The 17,729-nt window shown below is 66.4% G+C and overlaps 1 protein-coding gene across 1 annotated transcript in view; it reads right to left on the reverse strand.

Annotated features, from left to right (window-relative positions):
• LOC122102710 (mucin-2-like) overlaps window positions 1-15,465 on the reverse strand; it is a 34,000-nt gene extending 18,535 nt beyond the window's left edge. The window contains exons 1-27 of the mRNA XM_042673443.1: window positions 15,390-15,465; window positions 14,348-14,615; window positions 12,202-12,316; window positions 11,799-11,889; window positions 11,580-11,689; window positions 11,233-11,443; window positions 10,821-10,946; window positions 10,544-10,661; window positions 10,315-10,453; window positions 10,049-10,159; window positions 9,232-9,301; window positions 8,931-9,068; window positions 8,668-8,832; window positions 7,856-7,950; window positions 6,778-6,904; window positions 6,204-6,459; window positions 5,859-5,911; window positions 5,648-5,748; window positions 5,205-5,359; window positions 4,851-4,989; window positions 4,340-4,447; window positions 3,859-4,038; window positions 3,335-3,574; window positions 2,136-2,292; window positions 1,830-1,961; window positions 1,232-1,379; window positions 252-295 (exon numbers count right to left, since the gene is read on the reverse strand). Coding sequence (XP_042529377.1) covers window positions 252-295; window positions 1,232-1,379; window positions 1,830-1,961; window positions 2,136-2,292; window positions 3,335-3,574; window positions 3,859-4,038; window positions 4,340-4,447; window positions 4,851-4,989; window positions 5,205-5,359; window positions 5,648-5,748; window positions 5,859-5,911; window positions 6,204-6,459; window positions 6,778-6,904; window positions 7,856-7,950; window positions 8,668-8,832; window positions 8,931-9,068; window positions 9,232-9,301; window positions 10,049-10,159; window positions 10,315-10,453; window positions 10,544-10,661; window positions 10,821-10,946; window positions 11,233-11,443; window positions 11,580-11,689; window positions 11,799-11,889; window positions 12,202-12,316; window positions 14,348-14,615; window positions 15,390-15,465 — 3,673 coding nt within the window. The remainder of the gene's footprint in view (window positions 1-251; window positions 296-1,231; window positions 1,380-1,829; window positions 1,962-2,135; window positions 2,293-3,334; window positions 3,575-3,858; window positions 4,039-4,339; window positions 4,448-4,850; window positions 4,990-5,204; window positions 5,360-5,647; window positions 5,749-5,858; window positions 5,912-6,203; window positions 6,460-6,777; window positions 6,905-7,855; window positions 7,951-8,667; window positions 8,833-8,930; window positions 9,069-9,231; window positions 9,302-10,048; window positions 10,160-10,314; window positions 10,454-10,543; window positions 10,662-10,820; window positions 10,947-11,232; window positions 11,444-11,579; window positions 11,690-11,798; window positions 11,890-12,201; window positions 12,317-14,347; window positions 14,616-15,389) is intronic.
• Window positions 15,466-17,729: the final 2,264 nt, after the last annotated feature.

Below are 17,729 nucleotides of genomic sequence, written 5' to 3' on the forward strand. Positions count from 1 at the left end.
CACGCAGGAAGGAAGGTCTCATCAGCCACGCAGGAGCTGGGCCACAGGCCGGCCGGCTCCTCCCACAAGAAGGGACAGAATCAAGTGAGCTGAGCACTCAGGTCTGAGCCCAGAAGATTCCCCAGGCCCGGGGGCAGGGCCTGGGGGGGAAGCCCCCGCAAGAGGCCAGGCCGGGCCCCTGGGCTGAGAGCGGGTGCCGTGCGGCTTCTGGGCCGGGGTCCCCTCCTGCCAGCTCACGGCTCGCCCCTCACCTTCGTCTATCTGGCAGGTGATTTGTGAGGAATCTGTGCACGTGCTGCAAGGAAAACACAACAGCTGCCAGTCCTTCCTGCACCCTCCCTGCCACGCCTCGACAGGGGACAGGTGGGGTGAGGGAAAGCGGGGCCCGAGGGCGGGAGGGGACCGGAAGGCCTCCTTGCCCCCAGGGAGAGGGACTGGCAGCCCGGCTCTGGTGGCTCATGCCTATAATCCTAGCTGCTCAGGACCCTGAGGTGTGGAGAACTACAAATCACAGCCAGCCCAGACAGAGAAGTCTGTGAACCTCCATGTCCATAATAATCAGCAAAAAGCCAGGCTGGAGGTGTGACTCAAGTGGTAGAGCGCCTGGGACCTCCTGATACTGAGGGGTAGGGCGGGTGAAAAGAGAGAGAGAGAGAAGGAGGGAGGGATGGGAAAAGAAAAGAAAGGAGGGAGGGAGGGAGGGAGGGAGGGAGGGAGGGAGGGAGGGAGGGAGGGAGGGAAGGAAGGAAGGAAGGAAGGAAGGAAGGAAGGAAAAAGAGAAAGAGAAGGACTGGAACTCCACGCTCGAGTTTCTGTAAGCATGTGCACTGAACGCACCTTAGTGTGACCTGGCCTCTGTGCGTGTTGTGTAGGGCACATGTGTGTGGTATATACATGTGTATGCTGTACACACGTGTGTGGGTCAGGTTAGGTGTATAGGTCACATGTGTGTTGTATGTGTATTGCTGTGTGTGCTGTGCTTGGTATGTATATGTGGTATGTTGTGCTTTGTGTGCATGTACACTGGTTACATGTGTGTTGCACAGGTTACCATATATGGTGTGTATGCCTGTGGGTAGGTTTCCCATATGCACGTTGCATGGGGAGGTAGCATGTTGCTGTGCATGTATGTGTGGCTGGTCCTCATGCCTGTGTGTAGACTCTGCTGTGTCTGCACGTGTGTGTGCGTGTGTGCGTGCGCAGAGCCTCCCCCGGGCCCCGGCTCACATACCAGGACATGCAGATGTCCCCGCTGGGAATGGGGGCTCCGGGTGGGTAGTGGGTGTCCTCGATGTAGCAGCCACACTGGTCCCCGGTGACACATTTCTTCAGCTCCTCATCGTAGATGGGTCTGTCCTGCGGGCACCGGGGGTAGCAGCCTGGCGGGCATGGGGAGGAGCAGGCTCAGCCCACGGCCCCACGCCAGCAGGCCCTTCCCCACAGGACACCCCAGGCCCCACGCCAGCAGGCCCTTCTCCTGGGGCTGGTGCTCCGGGAGGCCCAGGGGTCAGGAGCACAAGGGCCTGTGTGTGTCCCCGGGGCGTCCTGCGCTGCCTGACCCCAGCAGTCTGCCCCCGCCGTCCCCCCTCCCCGACCCCCCATCCCCCCCCCCCCCGCCCTCCGCACACCACTCTGACGGCATCGGCTTCTCTGCCCCTGTCCCGCACAGGCAGGCCCAGCTTGGAAGCCAGGCCCCTGCCCAGGGGGCTGCTTCCACAGCAAGGTGGGCTTGGTCCACCTTTGTCCATCGCAGACCCCTCTCCAAGTGACCCCTTGGCCCCGCCGCAGAGGCCAGTGAGGCACCGGTGTCCCCAGAGCCGGCCGCTCACCCTCCAAGTAGGACACAGAGATGTTGGAGTGGATGCCGTTGATGGTCCTGCAGGTCTCGAAGCTGCGGTTCCCACACGGCTCATAGTGCCACTCACACTCGTCCGGGGGGTTGTAGTAATCGCAGAAGATGGCTGGTGCGGGAGGGGAAGGGGGCAGAGTCAGGCCCGAGGGGACCGGCGGGTGCTGAGATGATGGGGAGCGGGGCCGGGGCCAGCTGAGGGCCGGCGCCATCCCTGCATGGGGGGGGGGGGCCCTCTGTAGCAGACCCCGGGCCTCCCTCCGCCTCAGCCCGGCCCGGCACTCACGGCACAGGTCTGGCGTCCTCCAGAAGACGCAGGCCTCAGCCTTGGTGCACTCCTGGGCGTAGGAGGCCACGGCCGAGCAGAAGCAATCGCAGTCCCCGCCTGAGTCGCAGGAGCAGGAGTCGTGCACGCACGCCTCATAGAAGACAGTGGGGTCCACCTGGGGGACGGACTCGAGTGTGTCTGGGCCCACGCCACCGCCGGGGTCAGGCTGCTGCCCGGGGCCACGCCGCCGCCCGGGGCCAGGCCGCCGCCCGGGGCCATGCTGCCGCCCGGGGTCAGGCTGCCGCCCGGGGCCACGCTGCTGCCCAGGGCCCGCGCCACCGCCCGGGGCCAGGCCGCCGCCCGGGGCCACGCTGCCGCCCAGGGCCCACGCTGCCGCCCGGGGCCACGCTGCCGCCCAGGGCCCACGCTGCCGCCCGGGGCCACGCTGCTGCCCAGGGCCCACGCCACCACCCGGGGCCAGGCCACGCTGCCGCCCGGGGCCACGCTGCCGCCCGGGGCCACGCTGCCGCCCCCAGCCAGGACTCCTCCCCGCAGGCCCTGGAGCTCGGGATGCAGTCCCCTAGACCTGCCCCTACCCCGGGCCCCGTGTGGCTAACCAGGGCCCAGAGAGGCCCTGTGGCTCCCATGCACAGCCGTGGCTGCCCTCTCCACCCCGGGGGACCTCCATGCCTCCGCTGTAAACGGCAATCCTAAAATCACACCTCCCCTGGCCCATACCCTCGTGGGTTATATCCTTTCTCCCTCGGGTGAACGTGTGAGCCAGGAAAGGTAGGGGAGGCTGGGGACCAGCCAGGGATCTCCGAGGGAGGGAGGGAAGAGCGAGGGGTGCAGCGTTGAAGCTCGGGGACTAGCACCCCATGGGGATGCAGCCGGTGACCCCACCCTGGCACACGTGGAGAGGACCCTGGGACCAATAGCAGCATAGCCCAAGGTGCCAGCTGCAGCCCTCCTTCCCCGGGCCACAGACAGGCTCACTGGCCATGGGCAGGCTGGGCCTTGCCTGACCTGGGTCCTCAGCCACAGGAGGCCTCTACTGGCCTGTGTGCCATGGCCACGCCTTGACCACGCCCACTCCCACACCCCGCCCACCTGTCTTGGCCCCACCCACTCCCACACCCCGCCCACCTGTCTTGGCCACGCCCACTCCCGCGCCCCACCCACCTGTCTTGGCCACGCCCAGCCCACGCCCCGCCCACCTTGCTGTGGCACCCGCTGAACACTCCGCTCTTGATGATGCTGCACTGCTTCTGGGCCCAGGAGCGGCGGTGTGGGTTCGCGCTGCAGGGGTCCGGGGTGCTGCTTACATCCGGGCAGGTGGAAGCCTCCTTCCAGCTGTTCCCGAAGTCCAGCTCGCTGCTCACCACCATGTGGTCCCGCGTGGTGAAGTCGTTGTTGGTGCGGCCGTCGAAGTTCCCGCACAGGCCGCATACCGCGCCCTGCGGGAGGCGAGCCAGCTAGTCCCAAGCTTGGAGTGCGGGGGGGGGGGGGGGGGAGTGGGGGGGTAGGGGGAAGGGGGGACAGGGGGAGGGGGAGGCAGGGGGGAGAGGGACGGAGGGGGAGAGGGCAGCGCTGGACCCTGCTGGAGGCGACCCAGCTAGTCCCAGGCTTGGGGTGGGAGGGGGAGGGGGGGGACAGGGGGAGGGGGAGGCAGGGGGAGGGGGCGGGCGGGATAGGAGGCGGGCAGGGGAGGGGGCAGCGCTGCACCCTGCCGGACGCCCACCCTGTAGGATGGAGCCAGCCTGATGAAGAGCGTGGTCTTCTTGTCCCAGATGAGGATGATGCCGGTGCTGGCCTCCACTACCAGGTACTGGCCCACTTCCCGTGTGAGGAAGGCCACGTGGCGGCCCTCCTCCAGCTGCTTCACCACCCGGTGCCTGTCCTCCAGCTTCAGCTCCGTGCCCTGTCCACCAGAGAGGATGGCCACTGCCCACGTCCGAGGGTCCCCGAGGCATCCCGGGGGAGGGTCTCGAGGAGTCCCGGGGGAGGGTCCCGAGGAGTCCTGGGGGAGGGTCCCCGAGGCATCCCGGGGGAGGGTCCCAAGGAGTCCCGAGGGAGGGTCTCGAGGAGTCCCGGGGGAGGTCCCGAGGCGACCCAGTCCCGGGGAGACCTGGGGGAGGGTCCCGAGACATCCCAGGGGAGGGTTCCAAGGAGTCCCGGGGGAGGTCCCGAGGCGTCCCCAGTCCCGGGGAGCTGGTGCTTACGCCTATGAAGATCTTGATGGCCTTGGAGCAGGTGACGCCGGTGGTGCCGCAGGGCACGTTCTCGGTGATGATGCTGAAGGAGCCGGTGGAGTTCTGACCACAGTAGTCCTAGGGGCCAGCAGGATGGCCACAGCATGGGTGCTCTGCTACACCCACCCTGCCAGCAGCGCTGGGGCCTCCCGCTGGTCAACCCAACCCCAGCTCTGCCTCCTCTCCCCTGCCCCAGCCTCACCAACCACAGCCCTCCACAGCTTCCCAAACAGGGGGCAGGGGGAACCTGGAGACTTTCTGGGTCTGTGTTCATATACACACACGCCGAAGTGCACACACAGGCGCAAGTACACCCGTACACACACTACACGCACAGAACTGAGGAGGCCCACCCGCCCCAGGTTAGGAGCCCAACCTCCAGGCAGTGTGAGGGGTGGGCGTCTGGGGCTGGGGAAGGCTGCCGGTCCCACCCTGAGCCCCTCCAGGTGTCTGGACAGGTGCCGGCCCCGCCCAGCCTCACCTGCACAGCCACGTAGGAGCAGTGCCCGTCGAAGTCATAGTGCTTCCCGTCAAAGGTGATGTAGTGGCCACTCCCATAGATGGAGCAGGTGCCGTGGCACGCGTACTGCGTGCACGCCCAGCGTCCCCTCTGGCAGGTGCTGAGGGGAGCAGGAGGAGCTAAGAGGCGCCCAGGCAGCTCGCGCAGGCACGTGTGGGCCACAGTGCAGGGCCGTCCCAAAGGCCCCACGCCCACCAAGGCTCCAGGCCTCTGCAGACACCGGAGGCCCGCTGCCGACTGTGGCCCTCTGTGGCCCTCCGGAGTCCGCGCCCACCTCGGCCCACCCTCTGGAGTGGCCAGGCGGGGCCTGCTCACCAGGTGTTGTTGCAGTCCATCTTGATCTGGTCCCCCGGGCGGTACAGGTCCTTGTTGTGCATGCATGGGCACGCCTCTTCCTGCACGCAGCCCCCGCGCCCATCATCCAGCAGCCCGCCGGGGCACACGCAGCCGCTGACACACTCCGTGTGGTACTGGGGGCGGCACAAAGCAGGGCTTCCTGAGCTAGGTCCTCACTGCCTCTCGCGAGGCTCTGAGGCCGTCCCGGGGCCCCTGACCGCCCCCCCCCGCCGCTGCCCACAGGCTGGCTGCCAGAGTCCCGGCAATGGCCTCCGGCCCCAGGAGGGCACGCCCCTCATCACACTGCCACCCTCGGTCCGGGCCAGGCTGGTGGGTGGGGCAGGGTAAGGCCCCGCCGCCCCCCCCTCCCCACCAGGGACCCTCCCAGCCTGCCCGCCCACCGCAGCCCCCAGAACACGCACATAGCCAGCCACCAGTGCCTGGCAGCTCCTCGGACGGGGGCTCTGCGTGGCGGGAGCCGTCAGGTTGTTGCAGTCAACGAGGATCTTCGGGGGCCGGCAGCCTGCGGGCAGAGGCCGGCCTTCAGCTGGAGCCCCAGGCAGAGGCAGGGGAAGGGGAGGGGAGGGAGCCACGGGTGGGAGCCCCCCACCCTGTCCTGCAGGCAGCACTTACTCTGGCTAAGCAACTTGACCTGCCTGCAATTCAGCCTTCCATTCTGGCAAACACTGTGAGAGAGAGGGGGGTGAGTGGGCCGGGCCCTGCACCCACTCACGACGGTCACAAGAACACCATCGCCAGCTGAGGACACGGCCAGCCGGCTGCCGGGGGACCCCCGCTCCGAGCATCTCCACCCCTGTGGGGCCCTCTTTCCCCACAGAGTTCCCCAAGGTTTGCTTTGGAGCAGAGACCCGGAGCAGAGCCAGAGCCGTTCCTCCATCCTGTTCCTCCCCCCCTCGCTGACCCCTGACCCCCCCCGCTGGCCCCTGACCCCCCCGCTGACCCCTGACCCTGCCCCACCAGCGTTCCTCCTGCCGCAGGATCACTTCTCCGGCCTCCAGGTAGAGACCGTGGTGGTAGCAGGAGCACTTGGCCAGGGGCACGCAGCGGCCTTTCTCGTCCAGGAAGGTGCGGTCCGGGCAGCCGCAGCCGTCCACCGGCGCAAAGCCCTTGAGGCAGTGGGTGTCCCCGTCAGAGAGCGAGCGGCAGGTCTGCTGGCAGGTGGTCAGGTTGTACAGGAAGACCTGGGAGGTGGGGCAGGAGTCCACGTCCTTGTCTAGGGGGGACCACAGGGCCAGAGTGAGGGTGAGTGCACTGACCTCCAGCTGACCCCCCCAAAGCTGACCCCCCAACTACCACCTTCAAAGCTGACCCCCAACTGACCCCCCCAAGGCTGGCCCCCAGCTGACCCCCCAAAGTCTGTCCCTGGGATGGCAGACATGGGTGTACCCCACTCCCTGCAGCACCCCTGCTTGTCTGGGAGCAGGCAGCAGGGGGTCCTTAGGGACCGGCCCTCTTCTGCACCTCCCGTGCTCAGGGCCCCGGGCTCTGGGCCTGGACCCCATCCCAGGACCCAGCATGCAGGGACACTCACTGCAGACACGCTCCCGCCAGCCCCACAGCATGACACCCTTGGCCGCGCAGGCCCGGGCGTAGGAGGACAGGGCCGCGCACAGGCAGTCTTCATTGTTCTGGCAGTTACACGTGTCATATTTGCACCTCTGCACAGCAGAACAAGGCAGCAGACAGTGAGGGGAGTGGCCAGCCACCTGTGCGCTTGAGAGCTGCGCAGGCACGCAGTGTGACGCACACACCTAGAAGATGCAGGCTCAGCCAGGAGCACCAAGCCCCCGGGCTGCTTTAGCACACAGCACACTGCACACGGCACACGGCACACGGCACACATCACACTGCACACGGCACACTGCACACTGCACACGGCACACTGCACACAGTACACTGCACACAGTACACTGCACACTGCACACAGTACACTGCACAAGGCACACTGCACAATAGCACACTGCACACGGCACACAGTACTCAGCACACTGCACACAGCACACTGCACACGGCACACGGCACACATCACACTGCACACCGCACACAGCACACTGCACACAGTACACTGCACACGGCACACAGCACACTGCACACGGCACACAGCACACTGCACACAGCACATGGCACACTGCACACAGCACACTGTACACAGTACACTGCACACAGCACACTGCACACAGCACACAGCACACTGCACACAGCACACTCCATAAGGCACACAGCATGCTGCACAAGGCACACTGCACACAGCACACAGTACACTGCACAAGGCACACTGCACACTGCACACAGTACACTGCACACAGCACATCTGCACACTGCACACAGTACACTGCACACAGCACACAGCTCACGGCACATGGCACACAGCACACTGCACAAGGCACACTGCACACAGTACACTGGACAACAGCACATCTGTACACTGCACATTTCCACACTGCACAAGGCACACTGCACACTGCATGCTGCACACTGCACACAGTACACTGGACACAGCACATCTGCACACTGTAAACTGCACATAGCACACTGCAAACTGCACATTTGCATACTATAAACTGAACGCAGCACACTGCACATTTGCACACCGCACACTGCACACCCACCTTGTAGTATTCCGTGGGGTCGACGGCCAGGTGGCATTTGCCGAAGGGGGTCTCAGTCCTCCTCAGAAGTGAGCACCAGTGCTCAGCGTAGTTGGCTGGAATGGGTCAGAACCTCAGCAGGGCCAGGGCCTCTCTGTAGAGCCCCAGTCCAGTAGCTCACCCGGGCTGAGGGACAGGGTCCCCTCACCCACACCAGGTCCCTTCCTCTCTCCAGTCAAATCTCTAGGAGCTCCTTGCCAACCACCTACCACCTCTGCTCCTCCAAGGAGACCCCACCCCCAGTGTCCCAGCTTAAAGCAGAATCCAGAGAGGACCCTGGGTGTGGCGGGGAGCTCATGCGGCCTCTCACGGTGCCAGGCCAACTCCTGGACGGGGACCACCACCCGTGAGTAGCCAATCTGGCCCTCACTCCCAGCGAGTGGCCAGCCCAGCCCTCGCTGTCAGTCACTGAGCTACAATGAACAGTCCTGTGGTGGGCAGCAGCAGGTGACAGGCTGGAACCTGGCACGGCAGGCTGTCCACCCCCACCAACCCCTGCGCCCTAACCCGCCAGAGCCCCGTCCACCCTAAGGCAGTGCTGGCCAGGGCTCGTGTGCCCCCAGCCCGGAGGCTGGGACGCGGTGCCCCCAGCCCGGAGGCCGGGACATGGTGCCCCCAGCCCCGAGCCCAGGGCTCGCCCAGCCCGGAGGCTGCAACGCAGGTGCCCCCACCCTGGAGGCCGCGATGCGGTGCCCCCACCCCGGAGGCCGGGACATGGTGCCCCCACCCCGGAGGCCGGGACGCAGGTGCCCCCACCCGGGCCTGAGCCTCACCACTCTCGATGTTGAGCGAGCAGGGGTCATCCAGCCAGTCCAGCTTGTCATGGCAGCTCGTCTGGGCCTTCCAGGTGTTGGCAAAGCCGGCACCCGTCGCCTCTACCAGCCCGCCAGACGTCATGAAGTCATCACTCTCCAGGCCGTTGAAGTTCCCGCAGAGGCCTGAGGGGCCAGCACAGGGTTGGGGGGGGGTCCAGGGCTGGCGGGGGGCAGGCCCTGTGTGGGACGTTTGCAGGGGCAAACCCCGCTGGGCCACTCACCCTGCACCTGCCCCTGGGAAGCCTGGTCCAGAGTCACAAAGAGCTGCATGACCGGAACCAGCTGGACCTGCAGCCGCAGCCCAAACGCCGTGTTCACAACAATGTGGTAGGAGGAGGGTTGGAAGATGGCGAAGCTCGCTGCAAGGCAAGGTGCGGTGAGCGCACAGGACCCCTGGGCCCTGCTTCCCCTGTGGTCCTCCATCACCTTCTCCCGCCACAACCAGCAGCTGGAGAGCAGAGGCTGCCAGAGTCACAGCTGCCCCTCCCCCCCGTCAGGGCTCCCTCAGGACAGGGGACTCACCAGCCACGTGGGGCAGGGTCACCTCCATCTCATTGAGCAGCACACTGCCATCTGACTTGAAGGCCACCACCTGCAAGGAAGCCAGCTCAGAAAAGTACTGGAGAAGACCCCACAGCCCAGCAACGGGGGGGACAGTTCAAAGGGGGACAGTCGGGATACAGCAAAGATGCTTGCACACCCATTGTCATTGCTGCACTATTCATCACAGCCAAGACACAGGTCGAGAGGATACATGTGGGCTTGAATGCATATACGTATATGTACCTCCATATGTACATGCAAACCTTTCCCCACTTATCTGGAGGAATGACATCGTGTCCTTTGTCCAGCTGTGTGAGGAAAGTTGAGCTAAGAGAGACAGCGCATGTTTCTCTCATATGTGGAAGTGGGGACAAAGGTAAAGATGTATGTAAAAGACATACAGAGCCATACACATGCACGCCATGGTGTGTTTGCGCAAGGGAGGATTCCAACGGTGTAACGCCTTTGAACCGCTTACACGCTAACAGTGAATACCGAGGGCTGGGACACAGAGTGGGGGGTCCAGGGGAGCGGGCAAAAGAACGGAGAGAAGAACGGAGAAGGGTAGGCCCGCACAGTCAGAACCTTCAGTGTGCACCTGGGGGGGTGGAGGGGGTGGGGCAGATGGGAAGGGTCACGTGGACTGAGGTGTGTTGTACTCACAAACTGCCATGTGATTGAAACCCCTCTGCACAACTACTTAAAGGTCATAATCTAACTGAAAGTCAAGGGTCCACAGGATGGAGCGGGTCTGCAGAGCTCGGGGTACTGGGCAAGGGGCGCGGGGGGCACCCACATTCTTGTTCTTGTCGGTCAGTAGCACCACGGTCTTCAGGCAGGTCTGCTTGTCAGTGGAGCCGCACGGGGCCAGCTCGCCCAGCAGGGCATACGAGTCGTTGTGTTCCCCCTGCGGGGCGGACGGCGGACGCTGAGACGTGAGGGCCAGCGGCCGCCCGCCGCCCCAGCACGCCGCGGCCCCCTCCACACCCCCGCTGGCCTCAGGAACAGCCAGGGCCCCAGCTCCGCGTTGCCCGCCCGCCCGCCCGCCCGTCGGGCGGCTACCTTGGTCAGGACGTAGTAGCAGTCCCCGTGGAAGGTGAACTTTTTCCCATCAAAGGTGGAGATGTGAGCCCCGCCCTCCAGCGCGCAGGTCCCCGGGCAGGGCAGGTCTTTGCACACCCAGCGGCCGGCGTGGCAGAGGCTGCCGGGCAGCGGGGAGCGGGTTGGGGCTCGGTGGCACCCTGCCTGGCACCCGCCCGCCCTGCCCCCATCCCCGAGCCCCGAGACTCACCACTGCTCACACTCATTGCTGACCTCCTGACCCGGCGTGTACAGACGCCCGTGCAGCCGGCAGTGGCACTGGCTCACGGGGACGCAGCCACTGCCCGTGATGTCATCGTACACGGTGCCTGGGGCAGAGGGAGTGGGGCGTCGGCCCGGGACCCCAGGAAGTGCCTCCCTCCGACTCACCGCGCCGCCTCCCACACCTGTGCCCCACCTGGTACAGAGAGTCCCAGACCCTCGTTGGGGCCCCAGAGCCCCTGAGTGGGGACTCTCCAGAACCACACCTTCAGGGCAGAAGCAGCCGTCCATGCGGTGCTCCTCACACAGGCTGCTGACCTCCAGGTGTGAGCAGGTGTCCATGCAGGGGGAGCCGCTTTCCAGGTAAATCATGTTCCCAGGGCAGCTCTTGGCTGGAAGCAAAGGCAGCCGTGAGTCTGCGGTTCGAGGAGGACGGGGCCCAGCGGCCGGGCCCCGCCAGGGCCTGCCTGGTTCCTGGGCACAGACACGGCCCGGGGCTCCACCCCAGAGCCCCCCCCCCCCGGGAGTCCCCGGCTGGCAGAGCGTCCCGGCCCCGGCCCCGGGCTCCACCCCAGAGCACCCCCCCCCGGGGGTCCCCACTGCTCACGGCAGAGCGTCCCGGCCCCGGCCCCCGAGCTCCACCCCAGAGCACCCCCCCAGGGGTCCCCCACTGCTCACGGCAGAGCGAGTCTGTCCTCCAGCTCCCCGGCTGGCCCCCCGCGTGGGAGCACTGGCGGGAGAACTCGGCCACGGTGCTGCACTCGCAGGCGCCCCCTGGTGGGCACTGGCAGCGGTCCTGCATGCAGGCGCGCACGTACAGCTCCACTGGCACCCGGGCCTGGCAGTCCTCGAAGGCCGCTGCCGTCAGAAGCCTCTCGCACTCTGCTCGCTGGACAGAGGGGGGGACGCGATGCGGCCAGCTGCTCTCCCTCCATCCCCTGCCCCTCGCTTCGCCTCTGGGGTCCCCACCCAAAGCCAGCAGAGGGGGGCCCACTGGGAGCTGGGGGGCCCAGCCTGCCACTCACGTGCTCAGAGCAGGACTCGGGCGCTGGCTCCTCCACCGGGTCCTCACAGGGCACCCCTGGCCTGTTGATCTTCTGCATGTTCCCGAACTCCAGGGCGCTGAAGCGTATGCCTGGTGGGCAGGGGTCCGGTCAGTGGGGGAGAGCCAGGCGGGGGACGGGTCAGCGTGAGCTGGGGCCCCGGCCCGGCCCCCACCTCCTGCTGCCCAGCCCAGAGCCCACCTTCGGAGAGGAACTCTGAGTAGGTCTGCAGGCCATTGTAGTCCCCGCAGAGGCCACAGGTGTGGTTCTGGAACCTGCTGTCCAGCTCCAGCTGATAGGGAAAAGGAGTGAGCATGTGGTGCCCGGGTCCCAGGCTGCCACCCAAGCCCCCAGCCTGGCCAGATCCTTAAGCAGGGCGGTGGAGGGGAGGCCCCGGGCAGCCACCATCCGGACCCAGTGGGGCAGTGGCTGCAGACAGCCTGTGCCCTGCAGCCCTGAGGACCAATCGAGGCAGGGGCTGAGGGCCCAGGACTAGCAGCTACCAGTAACCTTCCCACCGCCCAGTGAGGGCCGGCCCAGGTCCTCTGCCCTCCGGCCTGACACGGGAGCCTGCCGCCCCCAGCCTGGGGACGCCGGTGCCCACCATGACAGCGTCCTCGCGGTTCCACATGAGGGTGAGGCCAGCCCTGGAGTAGACCTTGGTGTAGGCATCGTTCTTCTCGATGAGCAGCCCGGAGCTGTAGTGTGGGGTGCTGACCCTGGAGGGGCACCAGGGTCACTCGCCAGCTCTGGGCGCTGAGGACAGCCCGCCCCCGCCTCTGTCCCAGGTGGGCCACGCATCCCTGACCGGGCTGGCTGCCTCACCCCAGCTCGAGCCCCACCCCCAGCCCCGCTGCCCTCCCCACCCGCCCCGTCCAGGCAGGCCAGCGGGGCAGGGGAGTGAAGATGGAGCTGTGCAGGAAACAGCTCCGTGAAACAGGGAGAGGGCAACTCCCACGGCAGGACAGAAATCCACCTGAGACGCCCATTGTTCCCCGCACAAAGCAGGAACAATAGCGTCAGCCTTCTGTAACCCGAGCCTGGGCTCAGCCCCCCCAGCCTGGGACCGGGCTCTGATGGTCACTACCCCCCCCAGCCTGGGACCGGGCTCTGATGGTCACTACCCCCCCCAGCCTGGGACCGGGCTCTGATGGTCACTACCCCCCCCAGCCTGGGACCGGGCTCTGGTGGTCACCACCCCCCAGCCTGGGACCGGGCTCTGGTGGTCACCACCCCCCAGCCTGGGACCGGGCTCTGATGGTCACTACCCCCCCAGCCTGGGACCGGGCTCTGGTGGTCACCACCCCCCAGCCTGGGACCCGGCTCTGGTGGTCACCACCTCCCCCCAGCCTGGGACCGGGCTCTGATGGTCACCACCCTCCCAGCCTGGGACCGGGCTCTGGTGGTCACCACCCCCCCCCCAGCCTGGGACCGGGCTCTGATGGTCACCACCCTCCCAGCCTGGGACCGGGCTCTGGTGGTCACCACCCCCCCCCCCCAGCCTGGGACCGGGCTCTGGTGGTCACCATCCTCCCCAGCCTGGGACCGGGCTCTGGTGGTCACCATCCTCCCCAGCCTGGGACCGGGCTCTGGTGGTCACCATCCTCCCCAGCCTGGGACCGGGCTCTGGTGGTCACCATCCTCCCCAGCCTGGGACCGGGCTCTGGTGGTCACCATCCTCCCCAGCCTGGGACCGGGCTCTGATGGTCACTACCCCCCCAGCCTGGGACCGGGCTCTGATGGTCACTACCCCCCCAGCCTGGGACCGGGCTCTGATGGTCACTACCCCCCCCAGCCTGGAACCGGGCTCTGGTGGTCACCACCCCCCCCCAGCCTGGGACCGGGCTCTGATGGTCACCATCCTCCCCAGCCTGGGACCGGGCTCTGGTGGTCACCACCCCCCCCAGCCTGGGACCGGGCTCTGGTGGTCACTACCCCCCCAGCCTGGGACCGTGCTCTGGTGGTCACCATCCTCCCCAGCCTGGGACCGGGCTCTGATGGTCACCACCCCCCAGCCTGGGACCGGGCTCTGGTGGTCACCATCCTCCCCAGCCTGGGACCGGGCTCTGGTGGTCACTACCCCCTCTTCCAGAGAAGCCCACAGGAAAAGCAAGACACCTTGTTCGTGAAGGGGATTCATCCGTGTTTGTTGAATGAATCTGTGACCTGAGCTCAGACCTCAAAGCCACATGCCAGGCAGAAAGAGGTCTCATAGAGGGTGTGGGGAGCAGGCCTCCATAGCCAAGCAAATACCACCATCCTTACGAGAATGGGAGGGGACACTGCCAGCCCCCAGGACAGCACAGGGGACACTGCCACTAACCCCAAGATAGCACAGGGGACACTGCCACCCCAGGACAGCACAGGGGACACTGCCACCCCAGGACAGCACAGGGACACTGCCACTAACCCCAAGATAGCACAGGGGACACTGCCACCCCAGGACAGCACAGGGGACACTGCTAGTCCCCAAGACAGCACAGGGGACACTGCCACCACCCCCAAGATAGCACAGGGGACACTGCCACCCCAGGACAGCACAGGGGACACTGCCACCCCAGGACAGCACAGGGGACACTGCCAGTCCCCAGGACAGTACAGGGGACACTGCCAGTCCCCAGGACAGTACAGGGGACACTGCCAGTCCCCAGGGGACACTGCCAGTCCCCAGGACAGCACAGGGGACACTGCCACCCCAGGACAGCACGGGGGACACTGCCAGTCCCCAGGGGACACTGCTGCCCACTCACATGGCTCCGTTCACCACGGCCAGCTGGTGCGTGAGGTAGATGGCGTCGTCCTTGATGGTGAGCAGGATGGACTCCACCCGGGGCTGGGTCCCGTCGGTGCCCGCGCCCCGCCGCAGGTGCACGGCAAACTCCTTGTAGGCATCCCGGCAGTCGGAGGCGAAGTTGTAGTCGCAGAGGCCGGGGAAGCGGAAGACGTCACCGTCGAAGGTCTTGTAGTGGAAGGCGCCCCAGGTGCTGCAGACGCTGTGGCCGTGGTTCCGGGGCCGGCCTTTGGATGGAGCCGCGGGGGACGCCATGAGCGCCCAGGCCCGCCCGGTCCCCTGCCCCAGAGCTGCGCGGCGGGGCCCGGCCCCGTGTAACCCTGTGCGGACCCCCAACACTGCCACTCCAGGCGCCCCTCCCCGCCGCCCACCCACACACAGGGGCTGGGCCCTCCTGAGCCGTCACGGGAGCTGAGACCCAGGGGCCGTGGCCCTGAGCCCGCCCTGACGGGACAGGGGCGACGGGACAGGGGCGGCTTGGCCTTTCCGCCCCAACCCAGCTCCCCGCCCTTGCCCCCCGGCTCCCCCCTGCAGCACCCCCCCCCCTGGCCTGGGGACCAGAGCGCCTCAGCCGGCAGCTGCCCCGCTCTGGTAGGGCCCCTTGGAGCTCACTCCACCCTCAGAGGGGTGATGGTGATGGCTGTCCCGGGCCCATCCAGCTAGAGCCCTCGGGCTGTCCCAGACCTCCATCTAGCTAGAGCCCTCGGGCTGTCCCGGGCCCCCATCCAGCTAGAGCCCTCGGGCTGTCCCGGACCTCCATCTAGCTAGAGCCCTCAGGCTGTCCCAGACCTCCATCTAGCTAGAGCCCTCAGGCTGTCCCAGACCTCCATCTAGCTAGAGCCCTCGGGCTGTCCCGGACCCCCATCCGGCGAGAGCCCTCAGGCTGTCCTGGGCCCTCGGTTCCCAGGCTCCACTGGCCACGCTGGGCTGCCTGGCCCGCCTGACCGGCCTCCTGGCCGGGCTGCCTCCCACTGCGCACCCCCCCCCCCCGGACCTCTCACCTCTCTGGAGCTCTGAGCCCCTGGCCAGGGTCAAGGCCAGGCAGACGGCCACCAGGCGAGCCAGCGGCCACCCCATGGCGCTCAGCAGGACGGCGTGCGAGAGCGGCCAGGGCCGGGGTGGGCACCTTATATGCCCAGCAGGCTGTGCGGGGCGGAGGGGGAGGGGCGGCGGTGGGCGGGGCCTGCGGATTATGCAGAAAACAGCTGTGGGGGCTCCCGTGGGGAAATATTGACTCAGGTTATCGGAGTTTATCCTTTTATGACTCTCTGAGTAAACCCGGCCTTCCTCAGGATGCAGCACCCCACACCTCCCCACGCCGCACACACCCACGGCCAGGCTCCCGTCCCTTCCAGCGCTAGGAGACCCCAGCCAAGAAAGAGGGCAAAGGTTCTTGCCAGAAGCGCATCCTGGCCGCAGAGCCGGCTCCCAGCCCCAACCCCGTGCCCAGGTAGAATGAGGGACTCCCAGGCTAGGGAGTGTGTGCATTCCTCCCATTCCAGAGGCCCATCAGCCACAAACGACGTGGCCGCCCCGGCCAGGGGGCCTGGGGTCTGCTCCGGCCCGGCCCACCTCGGGAGGTAATCCTCCCCCGGCAGGGGGAGCGAGGGGGCGAGGGGGCCAGAGCCGGCACCCCACACCAGCGCATGCCCCGTGTGGCCTCCAGAAGCGTGGGCGCGTGGGGCCGCCGGCCTCGGTGGAGCCTGGAGCTCCGTCAGAGCCCAGCTCCATCTGCGCTCTGATCCCGCGCTCCCAGGCTCAGCCGGTCCTGGAATTACCTGTAATTGGAACGCGGGGCGCGCCCAGCCCGGCCAGGGGCTCTGGGTAGAATCAGGTCCCATCCTGCAGGAGGAAGCGGCTTGAGGCCTGCAGATGGGGCTGGGGGAGGGCCGCCCTCCTCACAGGCCGTCCCCGCAGCCCTCCCACCGCTGCTGCTGCTCCCGGGCGCACGCACGGAGCTGCCCCGTCAACTGCCATACCTCGCTCTGTGTGCCTCGGTCTCTCTGTCTGTCTCTGTCTCTGTCTCTATCTCTACCTCTGTCTGTCTCTGTGTGCCTCTGTCTCTGTCTCTCTGTCTCTGTCTGTCTGTCTCTGCTTCTGTCTTTATCTCTGTCTCTGTCTGTCTCTGTCTGTCTCTCTGTGTGTCTCTGTCTCTGTCTGTCTCTGTCTGTCTCTGTCTCTGTCTGTCTCTATCTCTGTCTCTGTCTGTCTCTGTCTCTGTCTCTGTCTCTGTCTGTCTCTGTCTGTCTCTGTCTGTCTCTGTCTCTGTCTGTCTCTATCTCTGTCTCTGTCTGTCTCTCTGTGTGTCTCTGTCTCTGTCTGTCTCTGTCTGTCTCTGTCTCTGTCTGTCTCTGTCTCTCTGTGTGCCTCTGTCTCTGTCTGTCTGTCTCTGTCTGTCTGTCTCTGTCTCCCCCACTCTCTCTGTCTGGATCCTGCCCCAGAAAGAAGCACGGCCTCTGCAGAGCCTGATCCTGAGTGGCTGAGGCCAACCACTGCCTTCCTGGCCGACCACTGCCTTCCCGGCGTCTGGAGCCACCTGGAAGGGCACAGTGTATCAGTCCAGCCTGCACCAGCCTCAGCACGAGCCCGCGAGGCCCTCAGCCCAGAGGCTGGCCAGGGGTAGAGGCCCTCAGCACAGAGGCTGGCCAGGGGTAGAGACCCTCAGCACAGAGGTTGGCCAGGGGTAGAGGCCCTCAGCACAGAGGCTGGCCCCGCGAGGCCCTCAGCACAGAGGCTGGCCCAGGGGTAGAGACCCTCAGCCCAGAGGCTGGCCAGGGGTAGAGACCCTCAGCCCAGAGGCTGGCCAGGGGTAGAGGCCCTCAGCCCAGAGGCTGGCCAGGGGTAGAGGCCCTCAGCCCAGAGGCTGGCCAGGGGTAGAGGCCCTCAGCACAGAGGCTGGCCAGGCGTAGAGGCCCTCAGCACAGAGGCTGACCAGGGGTAGAGGTCCTCAGCCCAGAGGCTGGCCAGGGGTAGAGGCGCTCAGCACAAAGGCTGGCCAGGGGTAGAGGCGCTCAGCACAGAGGCTGGCCAGGCATAGAGGCCCTCAGCACAGAGGCTGGCCAGGCGTAGAGGCCCGGGCAGCCCAGACCCTGCGGCTGGGGAATGAACAGAGACGTGGGGTCCCTTCCCCGCCATGTCTTCCCCCTGTTGAAAACAATGGGATCCTGATTCTCATTTCTGGGTCGGTGTCCGTCATGAGCTCTGATCACAGGGGAGGCCTCGGAGCCAAACGTGGCCCCAAGCTCCTGTGGCCAATAAGGAAGATGCGGCTGGCATTCACCAAGCCCCTGGCCAGGCCGCCCGCTGACCTGGACAGGCCCTAGATTCAGGAAGAGTTCCTG

This window comes from Dipodomys spectabilis, unplaced genomic scaffold (assembly GCF_019054845.1).
Source record: "Dipodomys spectabilis isolate Male_0828 unplaced genomic scaffold, ASM1905484v1 ptg000837l, whole genome shotgun sequence".
Lineage (NCBI taxonomy): Eukaryota > Metazoa > Chordata > Mammalia > Rodentia > Heteromyidae > Dipodomys > Dipodomys spectabilis.